This window comes from Balaenoptera physalus, assembly GCF_965194825.1.
Source record: "Balaenoptera physalus genome assembly, chromosome: 10".
NCBI classification, from domain to species: domain Eukaryota; kingdom Metazoa; phylum Chordata; class Mammalia; order Artiodactyla; family Balaenopteridae; genus Balaenoptera; species Balaenoptera physalus.
The window spans coordinates 83,452,523-83,473,540 of record NC_138889.1 but is presented as its reverse complement, the minus strand read 5'-3'; the positions used below and the strand labels follow the sequence as shown (position 1 = coordinate 83,473,540).

At 33.5% G+C, this 21,018-nt stretch overlaps 1 protein-coding gene across 1 annotated transcript in view; it reads left to right on the top strand.

The window, feature by feature from the left end:
* The window catches only part of KIF18A (kinesin family member 18A), a 90,121-nt gene that overhangs the window by 30,583 nt on the left and 38,520 nt on the right, over positions 1 to 21,018 (top strand). Inside the window, exons 11-13 of the mRNA XM_082476602.1 lie at positions 1,852 to 2,016; positions 7,595 to 7,716; positions 14,482 to 14,717. Of these exons, the coding sequence (XP_082332728.1) occupies positions 1,852 to 2,016; positions 7,595 to 7,716; positions 14,482 to 14,717 (523 nt within the window). The remainder of the gene's footprint in view (positions 1 to 1,851; positions 2,017 to 7,594; positions 7,717 to 14,481; positions 14,718 to 21,018) is intronic.

The following is a 21,018-nucleotide window of genomic DNA, read 5'->3' as shown; positions in this document are numbered from 1 at the left end:
AAGCAATAGTAATACCTAAATTTTAGAATTTCCTGCTTATTCTCGCTCAAGACCTTTTGTGGTATTCTGGAGATTTTGTTAATAAAATATGTAAAGCTTTTTTGAAACTTTAATGGGAAACAATTTACTTTAATGTCAGGGTTTAACATACATATTTTAGAATTTATTTCCAAACACTTACTTGGTGTTTATTTCAGAACAGTAATTCAATAAGAATTACCCTGATGGAAAATGTCCCCATGGAGAACTATCATAGAGTATACATTTGATGAACATTAGAAGTACAAACTCAAAAAAACATACCCTCTGGGATTTTTAGTCGGGATCTTTTGGTATTAAATATTGACTGCCATCAGACCCGCAGATCATGTCCTGCCCTGGTTTCTAAGAGTACCTACGACATTTGTAAACATTAAAGGAAAATAAAGGTGGTTTGATCTAACTGCCTTCCTTCAGGCAGGTACAATATTTTTATGTTCATTTTTCAGATGAGGTGACTGAAGAGCCACTGAGATTGACTTGCCTAAGTTTTCACACCTGCTGAATAGCAGAAGAAAGTCAAGAAGCCACATATACTACCTTCTGTTGGATACCAGTGGCTCTAAACTTTTCAGGTTTCAGGACCCCTTTCTGCTTTAAAATAAAATATTTAGGACCCCAAAGAGCTTTTGTTTATGCAGATTTCATCTACCAATATTCTATTAGAAATTTAAACTGAAATTTACAAAAATACATTATGTATTAGCTAACTTAAGAACAATCGATTACCCATTGCGTGACAACGTAACACTTTAATGAAAAATAACTAATTATTTTCTAAAACAAAAAGAGGTAGTGAGAAGAGTGGCATTATTACCTATTTTTGCAAATTTCTTTAATGGCTGGCTTTTCCTCAAAATGTCAACTTACCTTTTATAAAAGATAATAAGGAAGTAGAACGTAATCTCCTAAAGAGAGTAGGTCTTTAATCAAGTTCAAATGTAGTTCCTGCTCCTTTTTTCACTTTTTTCTTTTTTTTTTTCATTTTTCATTTTTTTTCATAAGATGTGTTCATCCCTACTTCCAAAACCAGCTGCAAGTGCTTGTTCTGATCTTCAGGGATCTGTTGTCTCAGGTCCAGCTATCATATCTGTTGATTATTGAGTTTAGTGTCTTTTGGCAAATAGTCCAAAGAGGTCAAGCTGTTCTGGCCCACAGTGCCCATGATAGTGTGCAAGACCCTTGGAGTAAAAAACCAGAAGGCCAGTTTTGATCTCAATTCATGTGTAGGTAAAACACCAAAAATATTTGGACTATCCATTTATGTGTCCTGAACCAACCATCAGGCGAGATCAGATGTTTATGACACCTGGATATAAGCTCTATTTTCTTTCATTGGCAACAGCCAATCTAAAGGCCTTGTAGACAAAACCACAACAATAGAATACTTCTTCGCATCTTTCAAACTGAAGGAAAGACAAGAGCAGGACATGTATCTGCTTTGTTTTGAGTAAAGAAATCATGGGATTTATCAGACCTAACATGAACTTTTCAAATGCAACATTTAAAGGAATGTATTTTGGCAAAAAAAAAAAAAAAAAAAAAAGTGATAGTCTTCAATTTGGCCATTGTATTTCTTAAAGTCATAAACTCTCAACATGTAATTTTATAAAAATGACTCACAACTCAATTTCCTGTTTTCCTGCAAGCAGTAGTATTGTGAGATTTCAAAGGGGAAATAGCTTTAAGTACAAAAGTATAGCCTAATTTAATAGACAACAATAGCACACTTAAAAGGAAATATACTACTGTACTAATATCACATACATCATGTATCATAAAAGATTGACTATTAAATGCATTATTTTTCAGGCCACTTGCAAAAGAGATCATAGACTCGCAATGTTGAAAACTCGCCGCTGCTACCTGGAGAAGAAAAGGGAAGAGGAACTGAAGCAATTTGATGAGAATACTAATTGGCTCCATCGTGTGGAAACTGAAATGGGACTCTTAGGTCAAAATGGTCATATTCCAAAGGTACATATGTGTTTGTGTATTCAGATTTATTTTCTAAGAACTGAGCTCCTTAAACCCATTTTCTTTGTTGTTGAGTAAATATCTTTCATAAGACAACTTTTGGTCCATCTCCCGGAGATTTGACTCATTTTACTGTTTTTAACTGAATATACCTTCTGCCTCCCTGATTACCTACTAGATTTGCCTTTCTTGTACTTTCAGAAGAGTAAAGTTACTTTTAAATGTTATTCTTGAGTGATTGCATCCTTTTATGAGGAGCTCTTAAGTTAGAATGAAGTAATTCTATTTCAGACTGTACTTGAGGTTTCATCATGTAGGTAATTTAAGTTTGTTTTAATACTTGATATTCTGTGCAAAAATAGTTTTAAATGTGGTCAGCATTATTTGTATTATAGCTAAAGAAAGCCAATTTGAAAGCTGTATGCATTTATGTTTATGTACTAAACTGAAGATATTCCACCTAGAATGGCAAAAGTTTATATTTATAAAGAGTAGCTATGGGTAATGATGGTTAATGGCTGAATCAGATCATAATTGTGTTCAGCTACAATGTTACAGATAGTTTTCTCCCTTAACAATAGTAAGCTACAGAAGTATGCAGTTCATTCCTAATACAGTACCTCCCAAATGTCTTCAGTGTCATCATTATACTTTTCTTTTCATAGTTGTGATAACACTATTCCATCTTTAGTCTTGAGTTCACACTTAGGCCAGAAGAAGAGGAATGAAAGAAAGGGAAGAGAGATATCTGTATTGGGAAAGCAAAAACTTTTCCAGAAATACCTAACAGACATATCTGAATTGACTAGAATTGCCATGTGGCTATCCCTAGATACAGGGGAATCTGGAAGGGTGAGTGTTTTGCTGGACATATTATCATCCTGAACAAAATTAGAGTTCTCTTAATAAGAAAGAAGGGGAAAATTAATATGGAATAAGCGGCTAGCAAACAAACTGCTACAAAGTAACTAATTTTGATCTCTAAATACCTAATACTTTGAAAGAACAACTTTTTTATACTCTTTTTTTAAAGGAAGAGTATCTAAAGTCTTTAATTTGATGACGCTCTTCTGAAAGTCTATATTATGTATCAGCTCTGAAATCTTAAAATTTCTAGAAAAGCATTAAACTGAAAATAAATACAGGTGAAATGGAGTATAAAATATTCAGTACAAATGAATGCAGCTAGTGATTGTTAATATTCAAAGATATCAATTTTTTGTTATAATTTAAAGATATTAGCCAATGCATCATGACTAGGGAAATTGATATAAATGTCCATCCTTTTAACGCTGAAGCTCAGACTGAAGGGAGAGGAGACTAGCAGGAGTAGTGAATGATGACAGTTCAAGGTAGTAAAATTGGAGCAGTGAGCAGCAGATACCTTGTTTCCTAAGAAGACAGCCAAAGATAAATAGAGACTGAATAGTTCTTTAGTGTGGAAATTCATTGAGGGCCAACCAACAGTTTAATCGACACTCAGCAATCCTAGAAGTCTTCACAATATCTTGATGAAAGTATGCCAGCCAGTTAGTTCAGTAGATTGGGAATTAAATGTAGTACAAAGCATACTTTAATGAGATTTTATAACTTAACTTAACTGACAAAGCACTTTAGAATATTCCCTATAGTGAGAATGTAAACATTGGAAAGAGGATAGACACTGGAGTTGAAATGGTTGGTAATTCCATTATTTGATAGTTGTGTTGAATACTAACTCTAACACTAACCATATAACTTTGGGCAAGTTGTTTAACTCACTGTCTTAACTTCTCATCTTTAAAATATATTTAAGGCATTATGAACTTAAATAAAATGCTGTATGCAAAGACCTAGCACCACTTAATACATAATGAGTGGTTGATAAATAATAGTTTAATATTCTAAGCCACAACATCATAGACATCAATAGCCAAAGAAAGGTGTGCACAAAAGGAACACAGCAGCATTATCTGTATTATAAAATACGTTTGCTATTTTTCCTCCAGAACAGTGTTTCTGACCTTTTTGGGTCATAGATGCCTTTGAGAATCTGATTAAAGAGCTATATATAGATCTTCTCCTAGATGGACGATTGAGGGGGGATCACATTCATACAATTTTACTTTTTTTTTTTGGTCATTTTTTCCATTAATACAACATTAAGAATATCTGCTCTAGAAGAAAACTAAAGCACACTTATTTTAAAATGCCATATTCCTCTTAAGATTACATAATGGACATATTTACATGACTTAAAAGGAATAAGCAAAAAAAAAATGATTAATCAGTAAACTATAATAGGGATTAAGTAGACTTTCAAACGGTAACATCTGAAATTCCATGCTTGATCTGAGAATCTAAAGCTGTAGAGGCTCATCATAGAATGCAGCAGCCTCCATCAAAGTACCTGTCAGGGTCCCCAAGCCACGGTCTGGATATGTTTTCAGAGAAAACAGCTGATAGCCTGGCCAAACGAGTGTTTTTCACTCGGTGCATAAGAGCTGTTGCTCTTGAAAAGGTAGCAGATGTTTGATGTTTATAGTAGTTTTTGGTTTGTTTCACTTATATTTGTCATGTTTCACGTATTTGTTAGAGACTATGTATATCTAAAGCAGTCTTATTCTCAAGACGATCATTGTCAAAATGACATAAAATAACAAGTATTTTGGTTAGTTTTCTTTACTATTACTTACGGCCATGATGTTCTAATAGAATATTTAGCCATTCTAGTCAGCAAAAACTTTCTCATGAAGGGTCTAAAAAATGTTTTTGGCATATGGTAAAATATAACATAAAATTTACCAGTTTTAGGTGTACAGTTCAAGTGGCATTATATTCATAAAAAGAATTAATATATATAGATATACATTTTAAAATGTTATTTTCATCTCTCAATAGCCTTGCTTAATTTACATTATACTTATAATCTAGTACATTTGTGTAATCAACAGTCTGAAATATAGCCCAACTCCAACTAGAGGAGTGCTTAAGAACTTTTTAATATTAAAAGAAGCAAAAAAATCAATTGTAGATATTTACTAGTTTGCCTTTGTTTTCCCATATTTATCTGAAGCTCCCAATTTTTAAAATGGTACAGTATTCTTTTTAGTAGTAGTATTATTGCTATTTTTTTTTTTTTTGGCTACTTAGTAGCATTTATAAAGTTAATATTGTTCAGGTTATTTTCAATAAATTTAAATTTTTTCACCATGGTCAAATCTAATCTTTCTAATAATCTGTCTTCTATAACTCTTTTAAGCAGGACTTTTCACACCTGAATATGAATCTGGAATTGATTTTTAAATTCTTGTTTTTTAATGCATTTTATTATGAATAATTTGAAAAAATTAAAATTAAAACTGTTTCCATTCCCATCACCCTAATCCCACCCTCAATTTTTTTTTGCTGTGGATATTTTCACAGCTGAAACAGTTATCTACGTATAAGCCATTATTTCTTACATAAACAAACTGAGACATAACTTTGTGAAAAAATTTATCCACAGTTGTACAACTCTGGACAGAGATCCAGTACTGCGACTTTCAAATTGCTGCCCTTTTTGCTATATCCTCCTGCATTATCTACCTCTTAACCTCTCAAATTTATCCACTTCTCTGTATCTCCCGTGCCACTACCCTAATTCAGACTCCCAGCCCCCATTATTGGACTGCTACATTTGACCTTTATGCTTCCATTCATATTCTACTGCAATTCATTCTCTCTACTGCAAGCAAAATGAGCTTTCTAAAAGGTAACTCTGATCATATCACTCTTCAGTACTTTCTCCCTAATGTAAACTCTATTATGATTTCCCAGGTCTGGCATGGGACCTGAAGACCTTTCACGTTTTATATATTACCTCTCATTATATTCTTATTTCAGCTATTACTAACCTCCCCGTAGCTCTCATTATAGGCTATGAGCTTCCAATCCGATTCAGTCATTAGTGTATCAAAACAAGAAAAAGATTCAAATTGTAAACTTGGTTTTTCAAAAACAACAAACTAGCCAAGAACTGTTATTGACTAAAATAATTATACAATCAAGGCTTGTCTCTTTAAGAGTGGTGCAAGAAGATAAAACAATAAGATTAACAGAGGGAGTAAATAAAGAAGGGTTTTTTTTTTTTTTAAGAGAAAAGGTGGAATATTTGACAAACATGTTCATACTGTTAGGGTCGTTGAATTTTTTGACTGGAAAAGACTAAAGAGATCATCTAGGCAAGCTCTTAAATTTTAGTCAAGTAAACTGATCTCCATAAAGACCATATTTTGGGCTCCAGGTAGCATTTGTGTCATAGTTGAGCCATCTCTAAAATCACCTGCTTCATAGGCCGGTGCTCTAACCGTATCATCCTGACTCCCTAAAGAGAGTTTGCTCTAAAATACTTGCTGTATTTCTTGAAATATAATTATGAATCATGTGAATAAACAACCCCCAACTTTACTATATCTCAGACACATAGAATTACATTGTTTCCCTGTCATCGTGCCCACCACTGGCTTAGGAAGTATTACAAAAAAGAAAAAGAAAAAAGTAACTTCAAGTTTACAGAGAATCAGTGGCCAACTTCAGGTTGGGAAGGAGTATTGAAAACCTAAAATGGATTATGGGAATTATCTGTAGGAAGTTTCTAGGCACAGCTCCCCTGCTTATAGGATTTTTGTCTCAGCCCCTTCCAATGTCCAAAATATTTCACTCCGTTTTATTTTATTAACTAAAATTTTTCCAATTTAAGATTCTGAGAATGCTACTGGATTATTACCATTCATACTTTAGTGTATCCACTTAGCTGACGTTTTCCATACTTAAGGTTTAGTAGATTTGAGAAAAGATAAGTAATTTTAGGTGGTAGATTAGAGAACATTTGGGCATATGCACATAAGGGAGCCTACAAAAACTTTTTTACACTTTTGGCCTAGAATGAAGCTTATACCAAGACTGGGTGAAGGTAAGAATTTTTTTTTTTTTTTTTTGGCCACACCTCACGGCATGTGGGATCTTAACTCCCCAACCAGGGATCAAACCTATGCCCCCTGCTGTGGAAGCATGGAGCCCTAACCACTGGACTGCCAGGGAATTCCCCAAGAGATTTTTATTGTATGAAACTTTTATTGTATTGACATAGCCCCTGTCCTGGTGGTGTACCTTACATTCTAATATGGAGAATCTGTGAACAAATAAATAAATGGAATTGTTACTAGTGCTATGGCAGAAACTGTCAGGGGTGGAGAATGTCCATCTTTAAATGTAAAGCTTAGGGAAAGCCTCCCTGAAGAAGTGACATTTAAGCAAAAACGGGCCATATTCATGTACTTTCAAAGTATTATGAACAAGTTGGATAGACCAAGAAACTGTCACTATAGTAAAATTTATTCTGAGTTCCTGATGTTCAGTTTCTGAGGAAACTTGAAACTTGTAAGTCATAGACCACCTGTACCAGAACACTTGTTTTTCAAATTGTTCCTAAACATACCACTTCATATTTTTAAGAATTAAAACTATTGACACCAATATAAAATAAGTTTTATTAAAATTGATTTAATTTTAACATTTTTAAATGAATCTGAGTTATAGTTTGTATTGTTTTCCCCAGGAACTCAATAAAGAACTTCATTGCCACCATTTGCACCTCCAGAACAAAGATTTGAAAGCACAAATTAAACATATGATGGATCTAGCTTGTCTTCAAGAACAGCAACACAGGCAGACGGAGGCGTAAGTACATGGATTTACCTGTTCTAAAAGTTTTAATACTATAGACCTAAGGAACCTGTAGCATAGAATTTTAGTTTTCCATTGCCAGAAAATTTAATTTTATCCAATACAAGGTACATATTTTTTTTTAAGTGTCTGCCAGCATCAGAAATCATACAGAGTTAGAAAACACCGAGAAAGTATAAAGGATGTTGTTCTTCTCCTCTAACTAATTTTTTATAGTGCTTTATAGTTTTGAAAACATTTTTTAATTTATTATTTTTATGTAATATATGTCATGTAATACAAAATTTCAAAGATGCCTCTACAGTGAAAAAGAGTCTGTCTTCTACCTGTCCTCTAGCCATCCTTGTCCCCTCCTAGAAACTACTACTATTAATACCAACTGAATTTTTAAGTAGACAGTTTTTAAGCATTCATAATTCCAGAATGATTTTTTGCTGTCATTAAAATGAAGTTATTAAAAGTGTATATTTTTTAACATCATGTCCCAAGTTTTAAGTGATGCTATAGTAGCTCTTTCATGCTCTCTCTACTAACTCAGTAGTAACACCTTTTAATTTTTGAAACGTAATAGTAAAAAAGTATAACTTGATCTTTATTTTTATTACCTTGGATATGTCAGTCAACTCCTTAGGTGTCACTTTCATGCTCTGTAAAAATGAGAAATTTATTTCTCTAAGGGCTTTCTGCCAATCTAAAATTCTACTGGAGTTATTCTAGTGTTCTCAAATAACTGGTAATTAATTTTCCATACTTTTGATTTAAAGGAAATTATATTAGCATAGTTATTTTTTAAAAGAAGAAGAAAAAGGGAAGGCAAAACTTTAGGGAAATATTATCCTGTGGATAGAAGCTCACCCTGTTCTCCCCATACTTTCTATATTTATACCTAGAGCAGACATTGAACATTCATTTACTTGTACTCACACCACCTGCAAGAGTTAAAGTTATCAAAGAAACATTAATTTATTTTGACCATACTGTATTTGATATACCATACAAATAGATTAATATATTTAAGATACATTTTTGCCTCAAAATGGGCAAAAAGATTTCTAACTTTGAAAATTGGTGAACCAAAGCATTACAGAGGCAATACAATATAGTAGAAAGAGTATGAGTTTTAGAGTCGGTCTTGAATTCTAGTTTATATGAGCACTATAACCTTGCATAAATTATTTTACCTCACTAACCCTTAGTTTTCTTATATGTTAAATTATCATACTTTCCTTATAACAATTTTAAAAGGATTAAATAACAAAAAATAATGGATGTGATGAACTGTCTTAGCCTGAGCTTATAGAGTGGAAACAAACAAAAAAAAAGATTTAGTATATATTCAGAGTGCTTAAAGAAAAAAATTTTCAACCAAGAAGACTACCTAGCAAAGTTATCATTCAGAATTGAAGAAGAAATAAAAGAGTTTTCCAGACAAGCAAGAGCTAAAGGAGTTCATCAGTCACTTATAAAGCTAGTATGAAGGTTAAAAGAAAAAAGTAGTAAAAATAACTAACTACAATAATTCCTTAAGGAATACACAAGGTAAAAAGATATAAAATATAACGTCAAAAACATAAAATGTGGTGGGGGATGAAAACGTAGACCTTCAGAATGCATTCGAACTTAAGTGGCTACCAGCTTTAAATAGACTGTTATAAATATGTTGTTATATGTAAGCCTCATGGAAACTTCCAAGCAAAAACCTATAGTAGATACACAAAAGATAACAAGAAAGGAATTAAGCATGCCACTAAAGACAGTCATCAAACCAAAAAGGAAGAGAACAAGAGAAGAAAGGAACAGAGGAACTACCAAACAGCCAAAAAAGAATTAATAAAATGGCAGTGAGTACATACCTGTTAATAATTACTTTACATGTAAATGTACTAAATGCTCCAATCGAAAGACAGAGTGGCTGAATGGATATAAAAACAAGCCCCATCTATATGCTGCCTACAAGAGACTCATTTCAGACATAAAGACAATTCACAGACTGAAAGTTAAAGGATGGGAAAAGGTATCCCATGCAAATGGAAACCAAAAGAAAGCTGGGGTAGCTATACTTATATCAGACAAAATAGGTTTTAAAACAAAGACTGTAATAAGAGACAAAGATCGGCATTACATAATGATAAAGGAGGTCAATCCAACAAGAGGATATAACATTTGTAAATATTTATGCACCCGACATAGGAGAACCTAAATATATAAAGCAAATATTAACAGACATAATGAGAAATAGACAGCAATACAGTAAGAATAAGGGACTTTAATACCGCACTCACATCAATGGATGGGTCATCCAGACAGAAAATCAATAAGGAAACATCTTCCTTAAACAACATGTTACACTAGACAAACTTTACAGATATATACAGAACATTCCATACAAAAGCCACTGAATATACATTCTTCTTAACTGCACATGTGACATTCTCCAGGATAGATCATATCTTAGGCCACAAAATAAGTCTTAACAGATCTAAGAAGACTGAAATCATATTAAGCATATTTTCTGACCACAGTGGTATAAAACTAGAAATGATTCCAAAAAGAAAACTGGAAAATTTATAAATAACTGATTAAACAACATGCTACTGAACAACCGGTTCATCAAAGAAGAAATCAAAAGCAAAATCAAAAAATAGACAAACAGAAAAACAAGAATAAAGCCCAAAGTTAGTAGTAGGAAGGAAATAGCACAGACTGGAGCAGAAATAAGTGAAATAGAGACTAAAATACAATAGAAAAGATCAGTGAAACCAAGAGCTACTTCTTTGAAAAGATAAAATTGACAAACCTTTATCTAGACTCATGGAGAAAAAAAGAGAGAAGGCTCAGATAAATAAAATCAGAAGTGAAAGTGGAGATGTTACAACTGATACTACACAAATACAAAGGATCCTTAGAGACTACTACAATTATATAGCAACAAATTGGACAACCTAGAAATGGATAAATTGCTAGAAATATACAGCCTACCAAGACTGAATCATGAAGAAATAAGAAATCTGAACAGACCAATTACTAGTAAGGAGATTAAATTAGTACTTAAAAACCTTCCTACAAGCAAAAGTTCAGGACCAGATGGCTTTACTGGTTAATTCTATCAAACATTCAAAGAAAAGTTAATACCAGTTCTTCTCAAACTCTTCCAATTAAAAAATAGAAGAGGAGGGAACACTTCCAAACTCATTTATAGGCTAGCATTACCCTGACACCAAAGCCAGACAAGGATAGAACAAGAGAAGAAAATTTCAGGCCAATATCCCTGATGAACATAGATGCAAAAATCCTCTACAAAATATTAGCAAACCAAATTGACCAATACAATACTTTAAAAGGATCATACACCACAATTAAGTGGGGTTTATTCCAGAGATGCAAGGATGGTTCAGCATCTTCAAATCAATCAGTGTGATAACAAAATGAAGGATAAGGCATCATGTGATCATCTCAATAGATGCAGAAAAAGCATGTGACAAAATTTAATATCCATTTGTGATTAAATTTGCAACAAAGTGATTATAGAGGGAACATACCTCAACATAATAAAGACCATATATGACATGCCAACAGCTAACATCATACTCAGTGGTGAAAAGCTGAAAAGCTTTTCCTCTACGATCAGGAAGAAGACAAAGATGCCCACTCTTGCCACTTTTATTCAACATGTACACACTACTATATATAAAATAGATAACTAATAAGAACCTACTGTATATCACAGGGAACTCTACTCAGTACCCTGTAATGACTTATATGGGAAAAGAATCTAAAAAAGAGTGGATATATGTATATGTATAACTCATTCACTTTGCTGTACAGCAGAAACTAACACAACATTGTAAATCAACTATACCCCAATAAAAATTAACTTAAAAAAACAACAACATAGTATTAGAAGTCCCAGCCACAACAGTCAGACAAGAAAAAGAAATAAAAGGCATCTAAATTCAAAAGGAAGGAGTAAAACTGTCACTTTTGCCAATGACATGATATTATATACAGAAAACTCTGAAGACACAACCAAAAAACTATTAGAATAAACAAATTCAGTAAAGTTGCAGGATACAAAAATCAATATACAGAAATCTGTTGTGTTTCTATACACTAATAACAAACTATCAAAAAGGAAATTGAGAAAACAATTCCATTTACAATTGCACCAAAAAGAATAAAATACCTAGGAATAAATTTAACCAAAGAGGGGAAAGACCTGTACACTGAAAACTATAAGACATTCATGAAAGAAATTGAAGAAGACACAAATAAATGGAAATATATTCCATGCTTATGGATTGGAAGAATTAGTATTGTTACAATGTCCATACTACCCAAAGCAATCTACAGATTTAGAACAATCCCTATCAATACTCAATGGCATTTTTCACAGAACTAGAACAAACAATTCTAAAATTTGTGTGAAACCACAAAAGACTCCAAATAACCAAAGCATTCTTGAGAAAGACAAAGTGTGAGGGACCACACTCCCAATTTAAAACTATACTACAAAGCAATAGTAATCAAAACAGTATAGTACTGGCACAAAAACAGACACATAGATCAATGGAACAGAATAGAGAGCCCAGAAATAATCCCATGCATATATGGTCAATTAATTTACAACAAAGGTACCAAGAATATACAATAGGGAATGGATAGTCTCTTCATTAAATGGTGCTGGGAAAAGTGCACAGCAACAAGCCAAAGAATATCTTACACCATACACAAAATTGTATTAACTCAAAATGGATTAAAAACTTGTATGTAAGATCTGAAACCATAAAACCCTGAGTAGAAAACATAGGCAGGTAAAAATAACTGTCATATAATACAGCAGTTCCACTTCTGGGTATTTATCCAAAGAAAATGAAAACACTAACACAAAAAATAAAGCCCACCTGTGTTCATTGCTACAAAAAACAAAAACAAAACCCAAGTTTATAGATACAGAGAACAGATTATACAGGTTCGTGGTGGGGTGTTGGGGGCAGGGATGGGGAATTGGTCAAGGGAGTCACAAAGTACAAACTTCCAGTTATTAAGTAAATCATGGAGGTGTAATGTACAGCATGGCAACTATGGTTAATAATACTGTACTGCATATTTGAAAGTTGCCAAGAAAGTAGATCTTAAAAGTTCTCATCAGAAGAAAAAAGAATTCTGTGACAGATGTTAACTAGACTTATTGTGATGATCATTTTGCAATATATACCAATATCGAGTCCAAAAACTTAAAAATAAATGAATGAATGCATAAATACATACAAACATACATACATGCACACATAAATACATAAATAACATATGTCCTGGGTCCCTGAGACCACCTCCATGTTTGATAATTTACTAGGATGACTCACAGAACCCTTCGTATAGTTGACTTCATAGTTATGATTTATTAGAGTAAAAGCATACAAAACAAAATCAGCAAAAGGCAAAGGTGAATGGGGCAAAGAACAAAGGAAACCAGTTAGTTGTAAGCTTTCAAGTGTCCTCATCCAGTGGACCCACACAGTTATGCTTAAGTTCTCCAGAAAAAAGTTGTAATGACCCATGTGAAATGATGTCTACTTTGGAATCTCCTTAGGCTGACACTTAGTGTCCTGGATTTTTATTGGGAGCTGGTTGAATAGGCGCCCTGTGCCTAGCAGGGTGAATCAAAATTCTAGACTTTCCAAAAGGAAAGCAGTTGTAAATGATTGTTTTTATTGACTTTCTGATTAATGACTTTTCCCTACAGTTGTTACCTACTTGGCTTAAATGGCATACTCCCCACTATCACTAAAAAGAAAAATGTCACAGACTATTTATTTGTACTGCTATCTAAATATTTAAGATTCTTAGATAATAAAGCAGTTATTTCCTTAAGTGTTAAAATTAGTGCCTATTCTTTTCCCACTGCCCTATTCCTACTTCAGATGGTTCTATTCTTCTGGATGTTATGAGTCAGCTAGAACACCAGGACTAAGTCATTTCAAGATTATTCATGTTGTTTGATGTCTTCGTTGATATAAAAGTTAGGAACCACTTATAACTTTTTAGTTCTGGCATTTCTTCAGTGAACACTCTTCATGGAGGTCTAATACATAAAAAGATGCATTTAGTACTGCTCTGATTGACAGCAATAGGCGAGATTTTGAATCAGAGCCAAGAATCCAATGCCCCATCATTTTCCTGTACCTACCATACTTTTCCACAGTTTTTCCTTTGAATGGCTTTGAAAGCTATTGCTTTAGCTCATGAAGAGCTAACTTCAAGGAAAGTTGACTTTTGTTCATTTGTTATTTTTTAAATCTTATATACCTAAGTTGAGCGTCATCGTTTGACAGTGTATTAATATTTCATTTCAATCTCATAGTATTTAATAACAATAACAACACTATTTTTGATTTGTAAATCACATTATACTTTGCATAGTTCTGAAAACAATCTCCTATTGAAAGTAGTGGCTGTCCAGTTGTACCCCACATTATAGAGGAGAAACCTCAGGTAGTGCCTTATCCAAGGTCATATAGAAGCAAGTGAAGACTTGCTGAGACTACAGACTGGTGCTTGTAATTCCCATCCAACATTCTTTCCAATCTATACTTAATGTATTAAGAATATTTGAGGTATTTTATTGAAATATTCTAAAGGAAAATATGTACAGGGAACCATTTTAATCATCTGCTATTACTTTGGATGTTACATAGAACCATAATAATGTATTTAAAATTTAGTATTTATCTCTCTTTTCTTGTCACCTTCTGTATGCAGAGTATTGAATGCTTTACTTCCAGCCCTAAGAAAACAGTATTGTGCGTTAAAAGAATCTGGCCTGTTAAATGCTACTTTTGAGTCTGACTTCAAAGAAATTGAACATTTGGTAGAGAGGAAGAAAGTGGTGGTTTGGGCTGACCAAACTACTGAACATGCAAAGCAAAATGATCTACCAGGGGTTTCTGTTCTTATGACCTTTCCACAACTTGGACCAGTTCAGTCTTCTCCTTGCTGTAAGTACAGCTTTTATTTCATTAAGTAAATAAACGTTATTTCTAAGGACTAGCCTCTGTTATAATATCAGTCAACAGAACAGTTAATTTTTTAGTAGGTTTGCTATTTTGTGAAAATGGGAGAATTAACTTCAGAATCACTTCAATTAACCTGTATCTTTCAAAGGTATAAGAGTAAGTATGCTTGATGTTCTAAATAATTCTAGCAGTAAAGTTATTTTATTTTACCTTTTTTTGATAAGATAATTTTACTTCCACCCTTCTTTAAAACTTAACCTCTATTAAAGACTGAAGATTATAATTAAGAATATTATATTCTGTAATACATAACAATCTTGTATGTTCTTAAGATCAACTAACAGTGTAGAATTTACTGTTTTTCTGTTGGCAGATCACTTGATGTCTCTGCTCTCATAAAAGTGTGCATGGGACATTTTAATTGAAAAACTAACATATAATCTTGGTTTTAAAATATTCAGATTCTATAGCAGTAGAGTGCCCTCTTCAACTTTTCCCAGAACCTCAATCTTCTGTGCTATCTTAGAGATAAATGCCTATTAACAGTTTGGTTATCATTACAGTGTGTGTATAATATTCGTATTAGATAATTAACTCATTAGCTTTTTGTTACATTTCACATGAATGCTAGCATATTGTATATATATTAAACTACAACTGTTTTTATTTGTTTAGTTTATTATGAACGGTTTTGGGGTACATGCATAAAGAATCTAGCATTTTTTTAATAGTTGTGAGAATTGATGTACCATCATTTACTTAACCATTGTTCTGTTGGTGAACAGTGCATGTCAGAGAGCATGCCCATATACAGTAGTCCTCCCTTATCTGCAGTTTCACTTTCCACCATTTCAGTTACTTGCAGTAAGCTGAGGTCCAAAAATGTTAAATGGAAAATTTCAGAAATAAAAACTTTATAAGTTTTAAATTGCACACCGTTCTGAGTATCATGATAAAATCTCATGCTGCCCTACTCTGTCCTGCCCAGGATGTGAATCATCTCTTTGTCCATCATATTCTTCCCATTTGTCATTTAGTAGCCACCTTGGTTATCAGATCGACTGTCACAGTATTGCAGTGCTTGTGTTTAAGTAACCCTTATTTTTACTTAATAATGGCCCCAAAGTGCAAGAGTAGTGATGCTAGCAATTTGGGTTTGCCATAGAGAAGCCATAAAGAGCTTCCTTTTAAGTGAAAAGGTGAAAATTCTAGACTTAATAAGGAAAGAAAAATAAATCACATGCTGTGGTTGCTAAAATTTATGGGAAGAATGAATATTCTATCCATGAAGTCATGAAGAAGGAAGAAGAAGTTCATGTTAGTTTTGCTCTTGGACCTCAAATTGCAAAAGTTGTGGTCAGGATGCATGGTAAGTGCTTAGTTCAGATGGAAAAGGCATTAAATTTGTGCAATAAGATATTTTGAGAGAGTGAGTCCACAGTTACAAACTTTTATTACAGTATATTGTTAGAATTGTTCTATTTTATTATTAATTATTGTTGTTAATCTCTTACTGTGCCTAATTTATAAATTACACTTTACCTTAGGTAGATATGTATAGGCAAAAAAAAAAAAAAAACCATAGTAAATATATGGTTCAGTGCTATCTGCAGTTTCAGATATCCACTGGTAGTCTTGGAATGTTTCCCCCTGTGGATAAGGGGAGACTACTGTATTCCCATGTCTGCATGTGTACCAGTTGCCTAGGAACTAATTTGCTGGGTCAGAGGACAAATAATTTTTTTTTTTAATTAAAATGATCTGTCAAACTCTCCAAAAATTTTCTTATACAAATGTTTATGAGATTTTACATTTGTTTATGTCTCATCTTTACCTTAACCCAAAGTAATAACAGCAACACTAAATTAATGTATATTCTTTTTAAATTTGCAACTCTTATTTTTAGTGATTTTAATTCTTTGAAGTTTGTGGAGACTTCTTTAAAGCCCAGCATAGAGTTGGTGTAAATGTTTCAATTATGCTTTTAAAGAATATATTAAGTCAGGTCAAATTGGTTGTGTTCTTCAAATCTTGTTCTTACTGACTTATTTTTTAATTCATGTTCTATCATATACTGAGGTGAACTATTAAAAATTTCATTTTTACTGTGGATTTTTCCATTTATATCAGTCTTCTATTGCAATGCTCAAAAATTAACACAAACATATCAACTTAAAATAACACTGATTTATTATATCAGAGTTCTGTAGATTGGAAGTCCAGCAGGCTCAGTTGGTTACTCTGCCTCGAGTATCACAGGCTAAAATCAAGGTGTCAGCTAGTTGGGTCTCCTATCTGGAGATTCTGGGTGAGAACGTGCTTCTAAGCTCATGCTGGTTGTTTGCAGAATTCAGTTCTGTGTGGCTGTAGGGCTGAGGTCCCTGTTTTCTTGTTGGCTATTGGCCAGGCAGCTTGAATTCAGAGCAAGTCCAAACTTGCTAAAGTACCTGGCATTGTGCAGGCACTCAGTTTTTAGAGGTCACCCCTATTCCCTAGCATGTGGCCCTCTTCCTCACTTCATCTCCTAGCCAACAAAGGCAGGTCAAGTCATTCTCATGCTTCAGATCTCTCTTACCTTCCCTTCTGCCTCATCTCTTCTGCCTACAGTTAGAGAAAGTTTTTGCTTTTAAGCACTCATATGATTAGATTGAGCCCATCAGGTAATCTATAATAATCTCCCTATCTTAAATTTCATAGCCTCAATTACTTCTGAAGATGTATGTATCTTACTTATTTTCTTGAAGACTGTTTAGCTGGGTATAGAATTCCAGTTTGGTGTTCTTTTATTTTAGCACTTTAAAGATATCATTTCATTATCTCCTGGTTTTTGTTGTTGCTTTTGTAGCCAGCTTTCATTCTAAGTGTTGCTCCTTTGAATATAATCTGACTTCTGGCTTCCTAAAATGTTTTCTCTTTGTCTTTGGGTCCTAGTAGTTTTGCTATATTGTGCCTAAATGTAATTTTATTTCTACCTCTCTTACTTGGGTTCACAGGACTCTCTGAATTTGTGTCTGCATTATTTTTCAGCAGTTTTGTAAAGTCCTTAACCATTATATCTTCAAATATTGCTTCTGCCACTTTTATTCTCTACTTCTGAGACTCCAATTATATTACATGGTACCTTCTTATTGTGTTACCTATGCCTTTTACTCTCTTCTGCTTTTCATTGTTTTTTCTCTTCCTGGAAATTTCTTTTCACATATTCTGTAGTTTCTCTTTTCAGCTGTGTCAAATGGTTCTTAAATCCATCAAGTTCCCTATCTCAGTTATATTTCAATTCTAGAATTTCCATTTGATTCTTTTTTTATAGTTTCCATTTCTTTGCAGAAATTCTCACTGAATACGGTGGGTGAAGTCTGTGCCTGAGAATTCCCAAGCCTAGAACCCACTGCGTCTGTTTCTGTTCTCTTTCTGCTGGATTTCTTTCACGTGCATTTCCTTGAATGCATGCTAATTTTTGTGCATCCCACATGTATTTGCAGAATCGTTTGTAGAAATCCTTTGAGGCTTCTGATAACAATGTCTTCCTCAGAGAGGGTTAATATTTGCTTATTCCAGGCTCCTTTTGGCATTAGCAGTCTAAAATCGTTTCAGTCCAGTTTTAGAGACTGAGATAATTTGAAACTGAACTTCAGCTTCTGCGAGGGCCTGCCTACTCCTAGTTTACCCTGTGGAGTTTAGCTGTGCCCCAACTCAAAATTGGGGAGGGTTTAGGAAGAACTCCCTTTAGTAGGCACTAAATTCCGGTTCCTGCATCCCAGTCCTACAGAGCTCTCAACAATGTTACTAAGCTGTTCTGCCACCTCCAGCATCAGCAAATAACCTTGAGGGGAAAATAGCTGTAAATGCAGAGATTACTTTCCTGAGCCTTCAACTTCCTCCTCATACCTGCCTATAATTCTTCACAATCTTGTTAGCTCTCCTGTGCCTTCAAGCCTGTGTTTTTTATATTTTGTCCAGATTTTTTACTTGCCTTCAGTAGAGAGGTTGCTCTGAATTACCTAGGTCTCTTATTATTAGGTTTCCTATACTATATCTTTACATTAAGATGACAGGCAAGTTGGGGTTATATGTATATTCTTTTTCTCTTAATAAAGCGTTATCTTCATCAGAAGTGACCTCGTTGAGATCATTAGAAGGAAAACTTAAGATTTTTTTCAGATTCTCTCATACCTTGGGGCCTTGATTCTTTATTTATAATGCATTCAAGATGTTGGAGAGGAAATAGAGTTTTAACACCAAGATTAAGAAATACTGACCACCTGCTATGTGATGATCATTATCCCTTATTTAAAAATCTGTATTTCACTTACAGTGTAATTGCATAGACTATAATTGTCAACAGTAAAACAAAACATTTATTTGGTTCTGAATTCTTTTTCACAACATATTCAAAAGGAAAGACTATTGAGGTCATGTTACCTTTTATAATCATGAAATTTCTTCTGAAAATGTATCAGAAGGCGTTTTGTTTTTATTATGTTTTGTTCTTACTTTATTATTTTAATATTCAAGTGATTTTATAGATTAACTATTTGCTTAGTATGTCATGTTCATTCCATGAATTATGTATGTTATATTCATTATGAAGAGAGAGTCAAAGATGAATAACAGGGAAGGGGTATAAAGTGAGTCCATTTATAAATGTTTATTTTTCTTAGTCTTAGAATATTGAAGTAGTTCATTTTAAAAAGTATAAATAGTGAAATTTACGCTTGCATTTCTAAAGACATGAAGCAATAGCCAAATAGCATATATTGCTAAAATGTATCAATAAATAGTAGTCTTAACAAATTTTAGAAGTAAAATTCAACTCAAGCAAAACATGAGTCAAATGTGTCTCATTCATCTTAAGCTTATACATGTGCCACTGACTTTTTTCCTATACTCCTGTAATGTCAAGTGGTTTTGTTGTTAAATTTCAAAATTACTAAATGCTGTGGGGTTTGAATATTTTATTTCTGGTGCTTTAAAAAGTATTTACTAGATCATCTACATTCTTTGTATTTAAAACACACACACTTTGTTTTTAAAAATCTGATGAGATTAACTATAATTGATATAATCTGTACTCTGTTGTTAGGAATTTAGGTTGTTTAATAAATTTTCATTATTATAAATAATATTGTAGTGAGCAAATATATATATTTATCCTGGTGCTCATGCCTGATTACCCCTGTGATAAATTCCTAGAAGTGGAATTTCTGGCTCAAGAAATGTGCACATCTTTAAAAGTTTCTAATATATACTGCTAAGTAACTTCTCCCTCTCCCTTATGGTTGTACCAATTTTAACTCCCATGAACAGTGTAAGAAAATGAGCTCCTTGATTCTACAAGCGGGGAGATTGTTAGTAAAGCGGCTGGAATGGCGAACCCGAGCACCAGGAGATGAATAGATGAGGTGCGTTTTAGAAACCTTTCCTGATCACACGGTGTACCATCCTCTGGGTTTCCCATGCATGTTTTAGCTGTAGGAAGATTTCCCTGAACCTGGAGATTTGGGACCCATGGTATGGGTACCACACAGTATTACTTTAAAGGGTCTGCATTTGCTCACCCAACCTCACCAATCCTCTCAGCCCCAAGAGTGTCCAGCCTTATGTCTCATCCAGCTGTGGGTCTAGATGTGGTCAATCCAGGTTGCATCACAGCCCCTGAACGAATTTTGTAAGAATTTCTCTCTCTTTCACTGTCTTTGTTATTTGGGGGTTTTTTTGTAATTTATTTTTATAATGGCATTTAGCTGATTTTCAAAGCTGTGTTTATGCCGCTTTACACCCACTTGATTCACTTACAGAGAGATATCAATAAATACTTTTTAAGATTAAAAAAAAATAAAAAGAAAAGAAAATGAGCTCCTTTCTCCTTTTAGCTTCACCAGCTGTTGGTGTTAAAATATTTTCAATTTTTAATTTTTAGAAAATCATTTTCAAACACACATAGAAATAAAAAGAAAACTATAGTGAGCCTCATATACTGTACCTATCACCTAACTTTAAAAATTATCTCATGGCTAGTCTTGAGAACCCCATCCTCTTTCCTCCACCCCATCTATATCTACACTGGATTATTTTGAAGGAAAATTCAGGCAACATATCATTTCTTCCATTTACATCTTAGTGTCTCTAAAAGAAAACACAATGCCCTTTTCATAACTAATGCCGTCAGTGTTCAAATTTCCTCCATTGTCCCGTAAAATGATTTCTTTTTATAGCTTTTTCATATCAGTGTCCAGACAAGGGCCATACTTTGTCATTGGTTGGGATGTATCTATTAAATCCT